Source organism: Channa argus, chromosome 9 (genome assembly GCF_033026475.1).
Source record: "Channa argus isolate prfri chromosome 9, Channa argus male v1.0, whole genome shotgun sequence".
In the NCBI taxonomy this organism is placed as follows: domain Eukaryota; kingdom Metazoa; phylum Chordata; class Actinopteri; order Anabantiformes; family Channidae; genus Channa; species Channa argus.
The window spans coordinates 4,695,740-4,712,695 of record NC_090205.1 but is presented as its reverse complement, the minus strand read 5'-3'; the positions used below and the strand labels follow the sequence as shown (position 1 = coordinate 4,712,695).

At 41.4% G+C, this 16,956-nt stretch overlaps 2 protein-coding genes across 2 annotated transcripts; both read left to right on the top strand.

Moving 5' to 3' along the window:
• Positions 1–2,445: 2,445 nt before the first annotated feature.
• LOC137132953 (trace amine-associated receptor 13c-like) lies at positions 2,446–3,303 on the top strand (the record flags this gene model as incomplete). Its single annotated transcript, XM_067515988.1, has 1 exon — positions 2,446–3,303. A coding segment is annotated over one exon (858 nt), but the record flags the coding sequence as incomplete, so codon positions are not given.
• A 10,791-nt stretch (positions 3,304–14,094) lies between these two features.
• On the top strand, positions 14,095–15,245 carry LOC137133599 (trace amine-associated receptor 13c-like). The gene is made up of 2 exons (XM_067517373.1): positions 14,095–14,267; positions 14,429–15,245. The coding sequence occupies exons 1-2, from the start codon at positions 14,095–14,097 to the stop codon at positions 15,243–15,245; spliced, it is 990 nt and encodes a 329-aa protein (XP_067373474.1).
• The last annotated feature ends 1,711 nt before the right edge of the window (positions 15,246–16,956 follow it).

Sequence of the window (16,956 nt, the reverse complement as noted above, 5' to 3'; positions counted from 1 at the left end):
GGGACCCAGAACTCACAGGACAAGCCTTTGCTGTTTTTTCCCTGGCACAGATACTGAGATGCTTTTGTTGTTCTAAATTTCTGTTAATAAAACATTTTCGTGTGCACTCCCGACACTTGCTGACTTCTGCTTTTGGGTCCGCTTGTTTTAAAAGTACACACTAGCCAACATGGACCCTGCGGAGGTTTGAGGTTTGCAGGGAGCTCTGCAGGCCCAAGGGGTCTATTGGGTCAAACAACAAGAACGTGTCGAGGAAAACGCAAATAGGCTAGATGCGTTAGATTCCTACATCGATTCGGGCACCTGGCTCGACTAGTCCCTCAGCCTCCCTTGAGTGCGGAATGATACAGCGGGAGTGTTTTTCTGGTGAAGCAGCAAGGTGGAGTTTGTTTATCGGGGAACGCAAGGTTGCTTATGCCATTTTGCTACTCACGGGGAAGGCGCTGGATGGGGAAACATCCCAATAGGAGAAGGTATCAACATGCGGCCGATCATTTGAGGCTTTTGCTAGAGAACTAGCTTTTGTTTTTGACCCCTCGGCTCCTCAGAGAGTTGCAGATTAGTCAATCCTCTTGCTCAGTTAAGGACTATACAATTGAGTTCCATAGGCTGCCTCAACAACATGGACTGACGACCCACTGTTTGAGAAATATTATGAGGGGTTAGCAGACCGTGTAAAAGATGAGATGGTGGCATGTCACCAACCTTCTTTGTTACACAGCCTGATCAAGTTGGCAACTGCAATCAACCAGCAGCTTCTGGAGCGACATGCAATGTGCGATTGACTTACTGCCAGGTACAACGCCACCTCGGGGTCGCCTCAGCTTGTCAGGGCTGTACTGTTACGGTGGCTGGACAATCAGCTCTATGTCAAAGCCGAAAAATGTGAGGGGCATGGACTCAAGGCCGGGCCTACCATCCCGGGACTACAAGAACTACAGCGCTTGTTGCACAGAGATATTGGTGGCCAGCCATAAATGTGGACATACGTCGTCACGTGGGAGCATGTGAGGTCTGTGTGAAGAACAAGACGCTCCACCAGGCACCAACTGAAACTGCAGAGCTATTAATACAGCATCTCTTCAGGCTCCATGGACTGCCTGAGGATGTACCATCGGAGTGGGGACCTTAGTTCACCGCAGCCTTTTGGACTGAGTTCTGAAAGGCATTGGGTGCCTCTGAAAGTCTGTTGTCTGGGATCCATCCCCAGACCAACGGGGAAACGGAGGGACTGAATCAAGAATTTGAAAGTATTTTAGGAATGTAGGTGTAGTAATAATCCTTCCACCTGGGCCTAGCAGCTGCCCTCACTTTACACTCACAATTCCCTGCATCCATCTGCCCTAAGTTTCTCTCCCTTTCAGGTGGCCTATGGATACCAACCGCCTCTGTTCCCAGCCGACAGTTCCCTCAATAGGTGCTTTCATCGTATGCTGCCGAGGGGGCAACAGAGAGCAGCCCACTATTAGTTGGCGAAAGGCTGTGGTTACCTACCAAGGACCTTCATCGGAGATTAGAAAACAACAAACTGGCTCCTCGGTTTGTTGGCCTGGTCGAGATCAGCAAGGTGATCAACCCAATGCTGGTAGTTGAGGTTGCCGGGCAGTATGAGGGTCCACCCGGTGTTCCATGTTTCTTGTGTGAAGCCAATGAAGGAATTGCTGCTCTTGTAGCCATTAGTTTCCTCCTAGTGAGTTAGTTTTGTTTATAGTATTAGTTTGCTCCTTGCGAGTCATTTTTCTTTCTTGTAGTTTCCCTCCTTTTGAAGTGAGACTTCTTTAGTTGGTGGTTAATGTTTGTATTTGCTATTTCTCATGGCAGAGATGCTGAGAGTCTTGTTCTTCTAAATTTTTGTTAATAAAACATTCTTGCAAGCACTCTGGACACGTTGTTGACTTATCAGTGTTCAATAGCAACGTCTCAAAGATTTATTTTTATCAGTCACTTTAGACAAAACTTTGTGCCAAATGACTAAATGTAAATGTAATTGTGAGTACAGAAGGTTCACTGTAGTACTTCAATCTGTATGGAAAGAAAAGAGAGGAGGAGGTGGTAGATGGAGATAAATGAGATGAGAGCTCAGCAGCTTCTCCTCTCTGGTGATGGAGACATTTGGGGAAACTGAACTCTGCTTCCCACAGCTCCTCAACGCCTCCTGTATGAAGACAAAGCGTCCTCACTTTGAGACCATGCTGACATACATTCTGCTGTTCTCTGTCTCTCTGCTCACAGCTTTTCTCAACCTTCTGGTCATAATCTCCATCTCCCACTTCAAGTATCTACATACTTTTTAAATCATCAAACCTATTAGAATTACAATTATATTAAATTAAATAGAAACGAGTTTGTAGTAAAGAAATTAATCACTTGATATCATTTCATGAAAAAAAGTAATGTTTTGTGTTTTAAACTTTTTGTCTGATTTGATCTGAATGATAATTGCTATCATCACTAATCATGAATACAGTGCTGTTTTTTCTCTCCAGGCAGCTCCACACTCCCACCAACCTCCTCCTTCTCTCTCTGGGTGTCTCAGACTTTTTCATCAGCTTCCTCATACTCTGCCAAATTGTGCTGATAGATGGCTGCTGGTTTCTGGGTGACCTCATGTGTGCTCTGTATCAATATCTAGCAGCAATCATTACTGCTGTGTCAGTAGAAACCATGGTTCTCATATCAGTTGACCGCTACATTGCTATTTGTGATCCTCTACATTACTCCACTAAAATCACACAGAAAACAGTTAAAATCTCTGTTTGTCTGTGTTGGTTTGGTTCTGTAATGTATGCAAGTTTAAGTCTGAGGGATAGTATGAAACAGCCAGGTAGATATAATTCCTGTTTTGGAGAGTGTGTCTTTGTCATTAACCTCATTGCTGGAATTGTAGATACTATTATTTTCTTCATAATCCCCATCACTGTCATCATAGTTCTGTATATGAGAGTGTTTGTGGTGGCTGTGTCTCAGGCTCGAGCCATGAGGTCTCACATTGCTGCTGTCTCACTCCAGCGTTCAGTGAAGGTAGCTGTGAAAAAGTCTGAACTGAAAGCAGCCAGGACTCTCGGTGTTGTTGTAGTCGTGTTTCTAATATGTCTCTGTCCATATTACTGTGTGACTCTTACAGCCCAAGATAGTCAGATGAACGCTTCAGCTGCTGCTTTTGTATTATGTTTGTACTATTTGAACTCGTGTCTAAATCCTATGATTTATGCTTTTTTTTACCCCTGGTTTAGAAAATCTATGAAACTCATAATTACACTTAAGATACTGCAGCCTGACTCCTGTGAGACCAACATGATGTAGAGACAGACAGGTGATGGTGATCACAGGGCTTTTATGGTACAGGTGAGCTAAAAAAACACCCAGAGCACCAGCAACTATAGTGGCACCAACGAGGAGGAAGCAATATTGTTACATTATATTAAGTTTTCCAGTTGTTCTCTGTGGGAAATTGTTACAAATAAGAAGTATGATAAATATAGGAAGTTACTTATATTGAAAATATGAAAAAACACTTCTCACAATGCATTTAACATCTGACAGTGATAAAAATACTGTCGGCCGAATAAATGTAGACTCAGTAATCAGCGTTTAGTATCACTTTGACCAGGTTACTTACAAACTTCAAAACGTGATTCACACCTGGACAAAAAGTTCTTTAGCTTTCATTGATTACTGTAAGTTCATGGAATAAATGTTACTCACTCAACATGGAAACTCTGTGTAGACTATTCGTCAGAGGCTTGTTCAAATTAATACATTGACAGCCATTTTCAACCTGTTAGTAATTCACATTATAAATTGTGTTGCTGTCACAGACGTTCTAATTACAGACCTAAATGCTCAAATCTGACATTCAAAACCTTTATTTCTACTTTAATTACAGTACTTTGGAGTTAATATAGTCCAAATTTTATTTACATGAACACATTAATAAGGTTTTGTTCAGTGAAAAAAAAAAACATATTTGTTTTTGAACGTTTATGCATAAAATCTGAATTCACATTTACAAATACAAATCCTTAAACAGCACAGATGTATTGAGGCTTTTCATCAGTGTCAATGAGTCATGAACTTTGTCATTTTTGCCATAATAGACATTTCACATTTCACAGTGATAATGTCAGCTACATCATTTGACCTATGATTCATGTTTTCATGGCCTGGGATTTGTTATTTAATAGATTGTTCCTCGACTTGTCATGGCTGCTTTTCTGATCAAAGTAGCTTCCTAAGAGGAAATGTTTAAAATCTGTTGTGTGGACTCTAATTTAACATAAACAAACAACTAAATGAGAAACAAATGACAGGGTGCCTAACCTGAACTCGCCCAAAACAGGAGAAAAGGTAGTAACAAAAAGGGCTTCTCACTCCTACTGTGGCTAGTTTGTGCTCAATAATTTACAGTGAGTTCTGTTTACAATTTTTACAGAAAATTCCAAATTACAAAACAAAGTGAGAAGCTCCCTGTAAGTCCAGTAGTCGTGTACAGAATGCTGGGTTGGTTGGGAGTGGAAGAGGTCGGGGCGCTTGGCTGCTGTCATCGGTTATAAATGGAGAAGGACGCTCCATCCTGTCCAATCAGGTGGCGACATTGAGTTTGAATGGACCAATGGACTACCTGTGGCTCAACCCAACCCCCTCAGACACACCCTCATAAAAACACACCCACACAAAACACAGGAGGAGGAGAAAAAGACAACATAACAATAACACACATATTGATTTGGGTCATAAAACTGGGCTGACATCTAAAAATTTTATATAAAAAATGCAGAGTCAAAGCCATTGTTCACAACTACCAAAAGAGTTTGTGCTCTAGCTAGCTACACCTTTTAATAATTAGATGAGAGACAACAAATCCCCCTGGATCAAGCCCTAGGCAACAGTGGAGAGGAAAAACTCTCTTTATCGGGAGAAATCTCCAGCAGAACCAGGCTCAGGGTGGGCGGCCATCTGCCTAGACCGGTTGGGGTGAGTGGAAAGTGAAGGGAGAAAAGAAAAGAGCAACAAAGGCAAAAACAAAACTTCGGGCAGGTTGGTAGGACCAGTAGCTGCACACTGGAAAACTTCTTCAATATCTTCGTCTTCTATATATGATGGAGCCTGACCATTCAGAGCTTTATATGTAAGAAGCAGGGTTTTAAATTCTATTCTAGATTTAATGGGAAGCCAATGGAGAGAAGCTAGTGAAGGTGAAATATGATCTCTCTTGCTAGTTCCAGTCAGCACTCTTGCTGCAGCATTTTGGATTAATTGCAGGCTCTTTAGGGAGTTACTGGGGCATCCTGAAAGTAGGGAATTACAGTAGTCCAACCTAGAGGTAACAAATACATGGACCAGTTTTTCGGTATCACTTTGAGACAGGATGCTCCTAATTTTGGCAATGTTCCGTAGGTGGAAGAAGGCTGTTCTAGAGATTTGTTTTATATGTGAGGTAAAGGACAAAAAAGGACAGAGGTAAAGGACAAATTCTGGTCAAAAATATCTCCAAGGTTCCTTGCAGTAGTACTGGAGGCCAGACTTATGCCATCTAGAGTAACAATATGGTTGTCTGAATTTAGAAGTAAAAAATTGTGGGACATCCAGGCTTTATGTCTTGTAGGCTTGAAGCTTGATTAACTGATTATTTTCATCTGGTCCCATAGATAAATATAGCTGGGTATCATCAGCATAGCAGTGTTTTCTAATAATGTTGCCTAAAGGAGACATATAGAAAGTAAAAAGTATTGGTCCTAACACAGAGCCTTGTGGAACTCCATAGCTAACCTTTGTGTGCATGGAGGATTCATCATTAACATGAACAAATTGAAATCTATCAGACAGATAAGATTTAAACCAACCTAGTGCAGTTCCTTTAATCCCAATTTCATGTTCCAGTCTCTGTAATAAAATGTTATGATCAATGGTATCGAATACAGCACTAAGATCTAACAGAACAAGTATAGAGATGAATCGATTATCTGAGGCCATGAGAAGATCGTTGGTGACATTTACCAGTGCTGTTTCTGTACTATGATGAACTTCTCTGTACTTCTCCATCAGCATCCTCAAACCAAATACTGCACCAGTGGACTCTTTCTAGGCATTAAACCATATTGCTGCTCACAAATGTTCACCTCTGCCCTTAGCTGAGCTTCCACTACTCTTTCCCACAACTTCATTGTTTGGCTCATCAGCTTTATTCCTCTGTAGTTGCAACAGCTCTGCACATCTCCCTTGTTCTTAAAAATGGGCACCAGCACACTTCTCCAACAGTCCTCAGCATCCTCTCACTCTCCAAGATCTTGTTAAACAAACTAGTCAAAAACTCTACTGCCACCTCTCCTAGACACTTCCATACCTCCACAGGTTTGTCATCAGGACCAACTGCCTTTCCGCTCTTCATCCTCTTCAATGTCCTCCTCACTTCACTCTTACTAATCTTTGCTACTTCCTGCTCCACACCAGTCACCTCTTCTACTCTTCGTTCCCTTTCATTTTCCTCATTCATCAACTCTTCAAAGTTCTCCTTCCATCTTCCCATCACAGTCCTGGCAGCTGTCAATACATTTCCATCCTTATCTTTAATCACACTAACCTGCTGCACATCCTTCCCATCTCTATCTCTTTGTCTGGCCAACCTGTACAAATCCACCTCTCCTCTCTTAAGTGTCCAACCTAACATACAAGTCCTCATATGCTCTTTGTTTGGCCTTTGCCACCTCTATCTTCACCTTACGCTGCATCTCCTTGTGCTCCTGTCTACTCTCTTCAGTCCTCTCAGTGTCCCACTTCTTCTTAGCTAACCTCTTTCCCTGTATACACTCCTGAACTTCCTCGTTCCACCACCAAGTCTCCTTGTCCACTTTCCTCTACCCAGATGACACACCGAGTACCCTCCTACCTGTCTCCCTGATCACATTAGCTGTAGTGGTCCAGTCATCTGGAAGCACCTCCAAAAACCACCCAGAGTCTGTCTCAGCTCCTTCCTGAAAACTACACAACATTCTTCCTTTTTCAACTTCCACTTCCGCTTCATACTGTTCTCTGCCTTTGTCCTCTTCATCTTCCTCACCACCAGCATCATTTTACACACCACCATCCTGTGTTTTCTGGCTACACTCTCCTCTACCAATGGTTTACAGTCACTGATCTCTTTCAGATTACAGCGTCTACACAAGATGTAGTCTCCCTGAGTGCTTCTACCTCCGCTCTTGTACGTCATTCTATGTTCCTGCCTCTTCTGGAAGAAAGTGTTCACTACAGCCATTTCCATCCTCTTTGCAAAGTCTACCACCATCTGACCTTCTGCAAGCCTGTCCTGAAGACCAAACCTGCCCATCACATTCTCATCACCAACATGTCAATTCAAATCTGCTCCAATCACCACTCTCTCACCTCTGTTGATGCTCTGCATCACTTCATCTAACTCACTCCAGAATTTCTCCTTCTCTTCTAACTCACATCCTACCTGTGGTTCATAACCAATAACAACATTGAACATCACCCCTTCAACTTCCAGCTTCAGACTCATCAACCTGTCTGATACTCTTTTCACCTCTAGAACATTCCTCACAAAATCCTCTTTCAATATAACTCCTACTCCATTTCTCTTCCTATCTGACCCATGTTAGAACAACTTGAACTCTGCTCCTAAGCTTCTAGTCTTGCTACCTTTCCACCTGGTCTCCTGGACACACAGTATGTCCACCTTCCTTCTCTGCATCATGTCGATCAACTCTCTAACCTTCCCTGTCATAGTCCCAACATTCAAAGTCCCTACTGTCAGTCCAACATTCTTAGCTTTCCTCTTCTCTCTCTGCCTACGAACACACCTTCCTCCTCTTCTTCTTCATCTACGACCAACAGTAGTCCAATTTCCACCGGTACCCTGTAGGTCAACAGCACTGGTGGCAGTCGTTGTTAACCTGACGGATCCGGTATGGAAGCCATTGTCACGATTCGCATGTTTGATTTGGCATGTGTTTTACGTCGGATGCCCTTCCTGCCACAACCATCTACATTTATCCAGACTTGGGACTGGCACAAGAAGACACTGGCTTGTGCCCCCTTGCGGTTGCATTCACTGTAGTACAATCTCTACGGAAAGAAAAGTGAGGAGGAGGGGGTGGATGGAGATAAATAAGATGTATGACAGTAAGATTTGGCCAAAAAGCTGCCAGAGCTCAGCAGCTTCTCCTCTCTGGTGATGGAGACCTTTGGGGAAACAGAACTCTGCTTCCCACAGCTACTCAATGCTTCCTGTATGAAGACAAAGCGTCGTCACTTTGAGACCATGCTGACTTACATTCTGCTGTTCTCTGTCTCTTTGCTCACAGCTTTTCTCAACCTTCTGGTCATAATCTCCATCTCCCACTTCAAGTATCTACATACTTCCTGAATTAGTGAAATAAAAGTAGTTTGTAGTAAAGATCATGCTAAAAATTGTAATTTTTTGTGTTTTTAACTTTCTGTCTGATTTGATCTGAATGATAATTGCTATCATCACTAATCATGAATAAAGTGCTGTTTTTTCTCTCCAGGCAGCTCCACACTCCCACCAACCTCCTCCTTCTCTCTCTGGGTGTCTCAGACTTTTTCATCAGCTTCCTCATACTCTGCCAAATTGTGCTGATAGATGGCTGCTGGTTTCTGGGTGACCTCATGTGTGCTCTGTATCAGCATCTAGCAGCAATCATTACTGCTGTGTCAGTAGAAACCATGGTTCTCATATCAGTTGACCGCTACATTGCTATTTGTGATCCTCTACATTACTCCACTAAAATCACACAGAAAACAGTTAAAATCTCTGTTTGTCTGTGTTGGTTTGGTTCTGTAATGTATGCAAGTTTAAGTCTGAGGGATAGTATGAAACACTTAGGCAGCTATCAGTCCTGCTTTGGAGAGTGTGTCTTTGTCGTTAATTACATTGCTGGGGTTGTAGATGTCATTCTTTTCTTTATTGTCCCCATCACTGTCATCATAGTTCTGTATATGAGAGTGTTTGTGGTGGCTGTGTCTCAGGCTCGAGCCATGAGGTCTCACATTGCTGCTGTCTCACTCCAGCGTTCAGTGAAAGTAACTGTGAAAAAGTCTGAACTGAAAGCAGCCAGGACTCTGGGTGTTGTTGTAGTCGTGTTTCTGATTTGTCTCTGTCCATATTACTGTGTGACTCTTACAGCCCAAGATGGGCAGACAAATGCTTCTACTGCTGCTTTTGTATTATGTTTGTGTTATTTGAACTCGTGTCTAAATCCTATGATTTATGCTTTTTTTTACCCCTGGTTTAGAAAATCTATAGAACTCATAATTACACTTAAGATACTGCAGCCTGACTCCTGTGAGACCAACATACTGTAGAGACAGACAAATGATGGTGATCACAGGGCTTTTATGGTACAGGTGAGCTAAAATAACACCCAGAGCACCAGCAACTATAGTGGCACCAACAAGGAGGAAGCAATATTTTTACATTATATTAAGTTTTCCAGTTGTTCTCTGTGGGACATTGTTACAAATAAGAAGTATGATAAATATAGGAAGTTATTTGTATTGGAAATATGAAAAAACACTTCTCACAATGCATTTAACACCTGACAGTGATAAAAATACTGTCGGCCAAATAAATGTAGACTCAGTAATCAGCGTTTAGTATCACTTTGACCAGGTTACTTACAAACTTCAAAATGTGATTCACACCTGGACAAAAAGTTCTTCAGCTTTCATTGATTACTGTAAGTTCATGGAATAAATGTTACTCACTCAACATGGAAACTCTGTGTAGACTATTCGTCAGAGGCTTGTTCAAATTAATACATTGACAGCCATTTTCAACCTGTAATTTAACTTGTTATGAAGTTTGTCATTTTTGCCATAATAGACATTTCTCTGATGGTGTAAAGTGCACTGTGATAATGTCAGCTGCATTATTTGACCTATGATTCATGTTTTCATGGCCTGGCATTTGTTATTTAGTAGGTTGTTCACTGGACTTGTCATCGCTGCTTGTCTGATCAATGTAGCTTGCTAAAGATTGAAAGACTGAAAAATTGCTTTATTGTCACTTTCCAATATATACAGCACATACAAACGAATCAAAATACTGTTTCCCCTCTCACCATGGTTCAAAACGTGGTGCAAAAATAAAGACCAATAAAAAGAAACATGGGATAAGAAGTAGACTTTCTACCCCAATATAAATCAACCTATATATGACAGTGGTTGTACTGCAAATACCAGAACTAATGGAGCCACATGTAAAATGTAAAGGGTAGCAAGATGTTAATGGTTACAGTAAAGTGCAATGAGTCTTAAAGTGCAAAGACTCCTTATGTATAATGGGTGAATTTTAGTCCAGTGACAGGGGGAATGGGAGGAGGTAATGGGCAGAGTTAAGCACCCTGACAGCCTAGTGCATAAAGCTGTTTGAGAGTCTTGTGTAGCAGGCCCGGAGGCTCCAGTAACTTTTCCTTGAAGGCGGGTAGGCTGATGAAAGAATGTACAGGGTGTGAGGTATCATCAGTGATGCGGATAGCTCTACAGGTAAGGCAGGTATGGAAAATATCTGCAAGGGAGGTCAAGAGAGTACCGATGATCCTTCTGGCTGCAGAAGGCAGTGCAGCCTCTGTACCACACAGCAACACATCCTAACATTGGAAAAATCGTTAGCGTTAACCATAGCTGAAGCAAAGACATCAGAAGGAAAACCTCTAGGATAAGCTAGGTAGAGCCTCCTTCCCTCAGATGGGGACAGACTGTACCTACACTGACTACAACCATCGAAGGAATCTTTACTACATCTTTTACAATAAGCATTTTCCCCACCTCCCAAACAGCCCCAGGTTACTTGACTGTTTATGAATCCTACTCTTAAGCCCTTCCAGGTGGAGAATTACACACCTGTTTCTCTTCTTCGATATCTGGCTAAGCCCTTGAAGAATCAGACTTCAAACAAATGTACGCAAATTCTTACCTTGGAACAACTTCTTTCACATCTGGCTTGGTGCTTATTCTAGAGAAATTACCTCTTGATCAGTGGTTCTCAATCCTGGTCTTTAGGGACCCTGGCTCTGCTTGTTTTCCAACTAATCCTGGACTACGCACTGCTACGCACTGCTGCCTCGTCTGGGCCCAGTGTGTTCATTCAATCAGGAGCTGGAAGATACCAATACACTTTGTCTTTGCCCATTTCACTCAAAAATCTGGGATAGTATCTTCCAGCTTCTAAATTGACTAAAAGCACCTCATGCGGGATTAGGCCGAGCAGGTGACCTTGAGGATCCGGATTGAGAACCACTGCTCTTGATGGTCAGAGAGTCCTTCCAGACTGCAAAAATGGCTCAATCATCTGTCTTCATCCTGCTTGATCAGTCTGCATCTTTTGAAACTTTAACCACCAGATCCTCCTGTCTGCTCTCTCTGAATTGGGCATCTCTAATACAGCTCTGACCTGGATCATGTCTAAAACCAATTTGGATGAACCTTCACTGCATCTTGGCAAGGGGAGGTATCTAAATCTCATTGCTTTGCCACAGGTGTGCCGCAGGGGTCAGGTCTTGGGCCTTTTTACTTTTTCAACCATGCCACAATTTGCCATTTGCTCATGGGGCTTCTTGTAACACTGCTACGCTGATGACACACATCTCTTCCTGTCCTTTCCTCTAGATGACTCCATTGTGTCACAGTCCCTGTTTTTGGACTAGTTTTGTTTAAATTGATTTCCTGTTTTTGGCTTTTATTTTGTTGCTCCTCCCGTGTCCCTTCCTGTGAGTCTGTTTAGTGTCTTTACCTTCCATGTTAGTCCTAATTGGTTTCACCTGTTCCCCAGTCCATTTATACCCAGCTTTTCCCACCGCTCGCTGCCAGATCGTCTCCCCTGCTTCCCTAGAGAACATACCTTGTGAATTACCTCTTTGGACTTTGCTCCCCAGATAATATAACTGTTGGTTACCCCTTTGCACTTTGCCCTCTTGTGCCCACCTGTTCCTTGAGTTTTTGTTTGAGGTTTGGTTTTCTGTTTATTTCAGTGTTTAGTGTTGTTCCCAGTTCTCCCCACATGTTTGACCCTTGTTAAATGTTTGAGTGTTTGTCTGTCCCTTTAGTCTGGCAGTGCCTTGTGTTTAGTTTGTCCCTGTTTGCTGCCCCATAGTTACTGAGTTTATTCCCTGCACCTTTATTAAGCTTATCATATCCCCCCAGAGTGTATAAGTTGATATTCTGTTTACTTTACTTTAGTTCTTGCTGCATGTGTTTTCCCGTCCTCCTCACGGAGTGATTTTCTGTTGTTTGGTTTCCTTTAAATAAACCTTAATTTATTATAACCCCTTCCCTTGCTGTCTCCTCATTTTTGGGTCCTACCAAAATTAAAGAAACACTGCCTGTCTCTGAGATCTCTGCTTGGATGAGAGAGAGCGACATCTTCAGCTCAACCTCTCCAAGAACATAGTTCCTGTCTTCCCAGCCAGACCTTCAAAACAACACAAAATCAGCATCAACATTGGCTCTACAGTGATTGTCCCCACTAAGTCTGCAAGAAAGCTAAGGAACCAAACAACCAAACCTCAGACCAAGGGTGAGCAGGCAACAGAGTCTAAATAGCAATAGTAGGAGTCCAAATTATCACAAGTAAGACAAACCAGAGGACACAGAGTTTCATCTAGTGAAAAGACAATGATCTGACGGGGAACAGAGGGGAGAGCTGGGTTTCAAAGGGAAGGGGAACGGGTGTAAGCAATTGTGAGGAGTGATAAGTGGTGAAGCTTGAGCAGTGAGCTAGGAACAGGAAGTGGGGGAAAGGGGTACAAAATAAAAGCCCCGAACAGGAACTAAATTGTGGGACCAGATCATGACAATGGAGTTACTGGTATGCACCCTTGCAAATGATCCAAGATGCAGCAGCACGCCTCATTTTTAATCAGCCAAAAAGGACTCATGTCACACCACTTTACAGATCTCCACACTGGCTTCCTGTAGCTGCTCGCATCAGGTTCAAAGCTCTGTCTCTTGCTTACAGGGTGATCAGCTCAACAGCTTCTGTCACCTCAACTCCCTCATTCAGCTCTACATCCCTTCCCAACGAACAGCACCACCCAGAAGACACTCAGCTCAATGATCCCAAGATGGTGGAACGAGTTACCAAACTCTGCACACTCAGCAAACTCTCTCCCAATATTCAATCAACCACTGAAAACAGAACTATTTTGCACCTTCATATGCACTTAAATCTCTCTCTCTCTCTCTCTCTCTCTCGCTGATATTATTCTTCTTATTATTTTTAATAATAATAATCTATCTATATAGAGATAATAATAATTAATAATATATATAATAAATATATTTAATTATAAATATATATAATAAAATAATAATTTCCTTTCTGCTCTTTCTTGCACTTGCATCTCATTAAAATGTAAACACTTTTCTGATAGTGCTTTGATATTTCCTCCTTCACTTAGATTCAAGTCGCTTTGGATAAAAGCGTCTCCTAAATGACTAAATGTAAAAGTAAATTTTCCGTGTAGGTGGTAGGCTCAGCTGAGCTCCCATGCCTGAGGAATCCTGGCATTCTGGCTGAGGATCATCGAGTAACACAGCTTAAATTGCAATGATAGGCCATGGTGGTCCCTACCATGTTTTCTCTACTTTACGTCAAAAGTACTGGATTTCAAATGCAAACTCAGCAATCAGAAAGATTCTATCTTTGTTTAGAAGCTGTGGAAGATTGCATCGAGCAATTGGGTGGCAACAAATGGCAGAGCTCCAAATGAATGAAGTTTTACCTGATGAACCACCATTTGCCAGAAAAGGTGTTGATTGCTTTGGTCATTTAATATTAAATGAGGTAAAAGATATGGTGTTAGAGTTACACGTCTGGAAATTTAAAACTTCACATTATTTAATTTACAATTTCATGTTAACAAATCTCTTACTTATTTTGTACATCACCTGTTTGTCACTTTGGACAAACGTTTCTGCCAAATGACTAAATGTAAAGGTAATTGTGAGTACAGAAGGTTCACTGTAGTACTTCAATCTCTACGGAAAGAAAAGCGAGGGGGAGGGGGTAGATGGAGATAAATGAGATGAGAGATCAGCAGCTTCTCCTCTCTGGTGATGGAGACATTTGGGGAAACTGAACTCTGCTTCCCTCAGCTCCTCAACGCCTCCTGTATGAAGACAAAGCGTCCTCACTTTGAGACCATGCTGACTTACATTCTGCTCTTCTCTGTCTCTCTGCTCACAGCTTTTCTCAACCTTCTGGTCATAATCTCCATCTCCCACTTCAAGTATCTACATACTTCCTGAATTAGTGAAATAAAAGTAGTTTGTAGTAAAGATCATGCTAAAAATTGTAATGTTTTGTGTTTTTAACTTTCTGTCTGATTTGATCTGAATGATAATTGCTATCATGACTAATCATGAATACAGTGCTGTTTTTTCTCTCCAGGCAGCTCCACACTCCCACCAACCTCCTCCTTCTCTCTCTGGGTGTCTCAGACTTTTTCATCAGCTTCCTCATACTCTGCCAAATTGTGCTGATAGATGGCTGCTGGTTTCTGGGTGACCTCATGTGTGCTCTGTATCAGCATCTAGCAGCAATCATTACTGCTGTGTCAGTAGAAACCATGGTTCTCATATCAGTTGACCGCTACATTGCTATTTGTGATCCTCTACATTACTCCACTAAAATCACACAGAAAACAGTTAAAATCTCTGTTTGTCTGTGTTGGTTTGGTTCTGTAATGTATCCAAGTTTAAGTCTAAGGGATAGTATGAAACACTTAGGCAGCTATCAGTCCTGCTTTGGAGAGTGTGTCATTGTCGTTAATTACATTGCTGGGGTTGTAGATGTCATTCTTTTCTTTATTGTCCCCATCACTGTCATCATAGTTCTGTATATGAGAGTTTTTGTGGTTGCTGTGTCTCAGGCTCGAGCCATGAGGTCTCACATTGCTGCTGTCTCACTCCAGGGTTCAGTGAAAGTAACTGTGAAAAAGTCTGAACTGAAAGCAGCCAGGACTCTGGGTGTTGTTGTAGTCGTGTTTCTGATGTGTCTCTGTCCATATTACTGTGTGACTCTTACAGCCCAAGATGGACAGACAAATGCTTCTACTGCAGACTTTGTATTATGTTTGTACTATTTGAATTCCTGTCTAAATCCTATGATTTATGCCTTTTTTTACCCCTGGTTTAGAAAATCTATAAAACTCATAATTACACTTAAGATACTGCAGCCTGACTCCTGTGAGACCAACATACTGTAGAGACAGACAGGTGATGGTGATCACAGGGCTTTTATGGTACAGGTGAGCTAATAGACGGCCACACCCTCATATGATCCACACCTGTAAAAAAACGTTTGCGCTGTCTTGTGTTGTTATCGCTGATTATAGTAAATGCCTTTAATCTGCATGGCTCATGAAATAAATGTTACTCACTCAACATGGACACTATGTGTAGACTATTCTTCAGAGCCTCCCACAAATAAATACATTTACAGCCATTTTGAAATTTGCATTAATAAACTTTGTTGCGGTTAACGCTGCTCTCTGTTCAGCACATTACATTCAAGTAACAGGTCTAAATGCTCAAATGTGATTTTTTGTTGTCAGATCTTTTTATGTCATTGATGTTTTCTAAAGGCATATTTCTCAGCTCTGGTGGGAACATGACTGAGATCCTAAACTTTCATGCATGTGGAAATATGTGTGTGATAAATGATCCACGTGGTTCCAATAACAACAATTTTTCAACAGTCAAACGTTTAATTTATACTTCAATTTCACTACTATTGAGTTAGTTAGATTACATTTTATTTACATGAACACATTAATAAGGTTTTGTTCAGTGTAAACAAAATCTATTCCTATGTTCGAATGTTTATGCATAAAATCTGAATACACATTTACAAAAACAAATCCTTTAACAGCACAGATTCTTTTGAGGTTTTTCATCAGTGTCAACGAGTCTTGAACTTTGTCACATTTCACTGATGGAGTGATAATGTCAGCTGCATTATTTGACCTATGATTCATGTCTTCATGGCCTGGGATTTGAAATTTAATAGATTGTTCCCTGGACTTGTCGTGGCTGCTTTTCTGATCAAAGTAGCTTGCTAAGCGCGTGCTTTTTATCATTTGTATGTGATGAGTTAACAAACCACACATTTTAATCGTCTTTTCCGATCAACCAAATCAGGTTTCTGCAGCAGCAATTCCTATAAAGTCTATTCAAACAAGGTGGGTTTTAACCTTTGAGTTGACAAAAAGAGGAACTACAAAAAGTAAAGTACTTTTTTTAATTCCACAATGAAAGGAGAACATTGTTAATTGTTAACTCTAACTGAAGCACTGACGTCACATGGAAAGCCACTGTCATAAGCTAGGTCGAGCGTCAACTCAAGATATTTGGCAGTTATGACGAATGGCTTTAAAATTTGCTTCCTTTTTTAAGCCTTTAGCTATTTTTCCATCCCACAACTTGACCATTTAAAGCCATGGTTGTTATTTAGATGCTGTTTGCAAAGGGAAACATCTCAAAGGGGGAATCGACTTCAACACATACAGAACAGGCTGGGTTCCTTTGTATGGATGGTGAAAGCAGCAGCAGCAATTAAAAGTAGACCCCATGACCCATGATGACCTATGAGGATTTGTATAGTTAGCTACGCTGTGTCAAATCTCAATACACAAGTCAGTAATCAAAAGCCTTGATGGGCACAATTATTATAGTGTGGGTGAGATATATTATATACGGCTGTGACAGCCAACAGCTACACAATAAATACCCGTTTATTTAAGTAATTGTACCTTGGTATAAAGAATTTACATTAGTCACAAGCAGCTAGAGTGCATAAACCCATCTTTTCACAGTTTTTTTTTATACCTTACTAAGGCTCAGCTCTCCCTAACTATGAATCCACCACAATACCATCTAAAATCTGCTAAATGACACAAATAACAGAATGTCAGAACC